Source organism: Chiloscyllium plagiosum, chromosome 24, assembly GCF_004010195.1.
Source record: "Chiloscyllium plagiosum isolate BGI_BamShark_2017 chromosome 24, ASM401019v2, whole genome shotgun sequence".
NCBI lineage: Eukaryota > Metazoa > Chordata > Chondrichthyes > Orectolobiformes > Hemiscylliidae > Chiloscyllium > Chiloscyllium plagiosum.
Window position 1 is genome coordinate 55447486 of NC_057733.1, and position 1247 is coordinate 55448732.

The 1247-nt window shown below is 48.0% G+C and overlaps 1 protein-coding gene across 1 annotated transcript in view; it reads left to right on the top strand.

The window, feature by feature from the left end:
• LOC122562364 overlaps window positions 1-1247 on the top strand; it is a 33063-nt gene that overhangs the window by 24986 nt on the left and 6830 nt on the right. Inside the window, exon 3 of the mRNA XM_043715239.1 lies at window positions 218-428. Within this exon, the coding sequence (XP_043571174.1) occupies window positions 218-428 (211 nt within the window). The remainder of the gene's footprint in view (window positions 1-217; window positions 429-1247) is intronic.

Here is a 1247-nt window from a genome sequence, read left to right on the forward strand (position 1 = left end):
GGTGATTGGGGTACAGGTGAGTGGGGTGCAGGTGAGTGTAGTACAGGTGAGTGTAGTACAGGTGAGTGTAGTACAGGTGAGTGGGATGCAGGTGAGTGGGATACAGGTGATTGGGTATAGGTGATTGTGGTACAGATGAGTGGGATACAGGTGAGTGTGTTGCTTGTAGTTGAGTGTGGGGATGTGTGAGTGACTCTTTCTGTACCTTTTCCTGCAGCAACTGGATGTGATTTGGAGAAGTGTGCGCTGGATTCCGGATGTTTTGCACTATGCCCGCTACAAACATTCATCTGGAGGCCTCCCCATCACATGGTTCATCGGATTCCCAGAGGAAACTCCTCAGGAGAAGGATTCCACCTCTTCCCACCTGGACGATCCACCTTCCCAATCATCCTCACCAGAAAACCAACAGAGGAAAGTTCAGAGTGGTGAGAGACAAAATCCATTCACTGACTGTCACAGTCTCCACCTCATAGGAGCGTAGTAAGCCATTCAGCCCTTCAAAATGATCATGGCTCATCATCTGAATTAACCATTCCCCCGTAGCCCTTGATCCCTTTAACCTCCAGTGCTTTATCCAAATCCTTCTTGAAATTATACAAGGTCAGAATTCACATAGAGTCATAGAGATGTACAGCATGGAAACAGACCCTTCGGTCCAACCTGTCCATGCCGACCAGATATCCCAACCCAATCTAGTCCCACCTGCCAACACCTGCCCCATATCCCTCCAAACCCTTCCTATTCATATACCCATCCAAATGCCTCTTAAATGTTGCAATTGTACCAGCCTCCATCACTTCCTCTGGCAGCTCATTCCATACACGTACCACCCTCTGCGTGAAAAAGTTGCCCCTTAGGTCTCTTTTATATCTTTCCCCTCTCACCCTAAACCTATGCTCTCTAGTTCTGGACTCCCCGACCCCAGGGAACAGACCTTATCTATCTATCTATTTATCCTATCCATGCCCCTCATCATTTTGACAACCTCTATAAGGTCACCCCTCAGCCTCTGATGCTCCAGGGAAAACAGCCCCAACCTGTTCAGCCTCTCCCTGTAGCTCAGATCCTCCAACCCTGGCAACATCCTTGTAAATCTTTTCTGAACCCTTTCAAGTTTCACAACATCTTTCCGATTGGAAGGAGACCAGAATTGCACACAATATTCCAACAGTGGCCTAACCAATGTTCTGTCCAGCCGCAACATGACCTCCCAACTCCTGTACTCAATACTCTGACCAATAAAG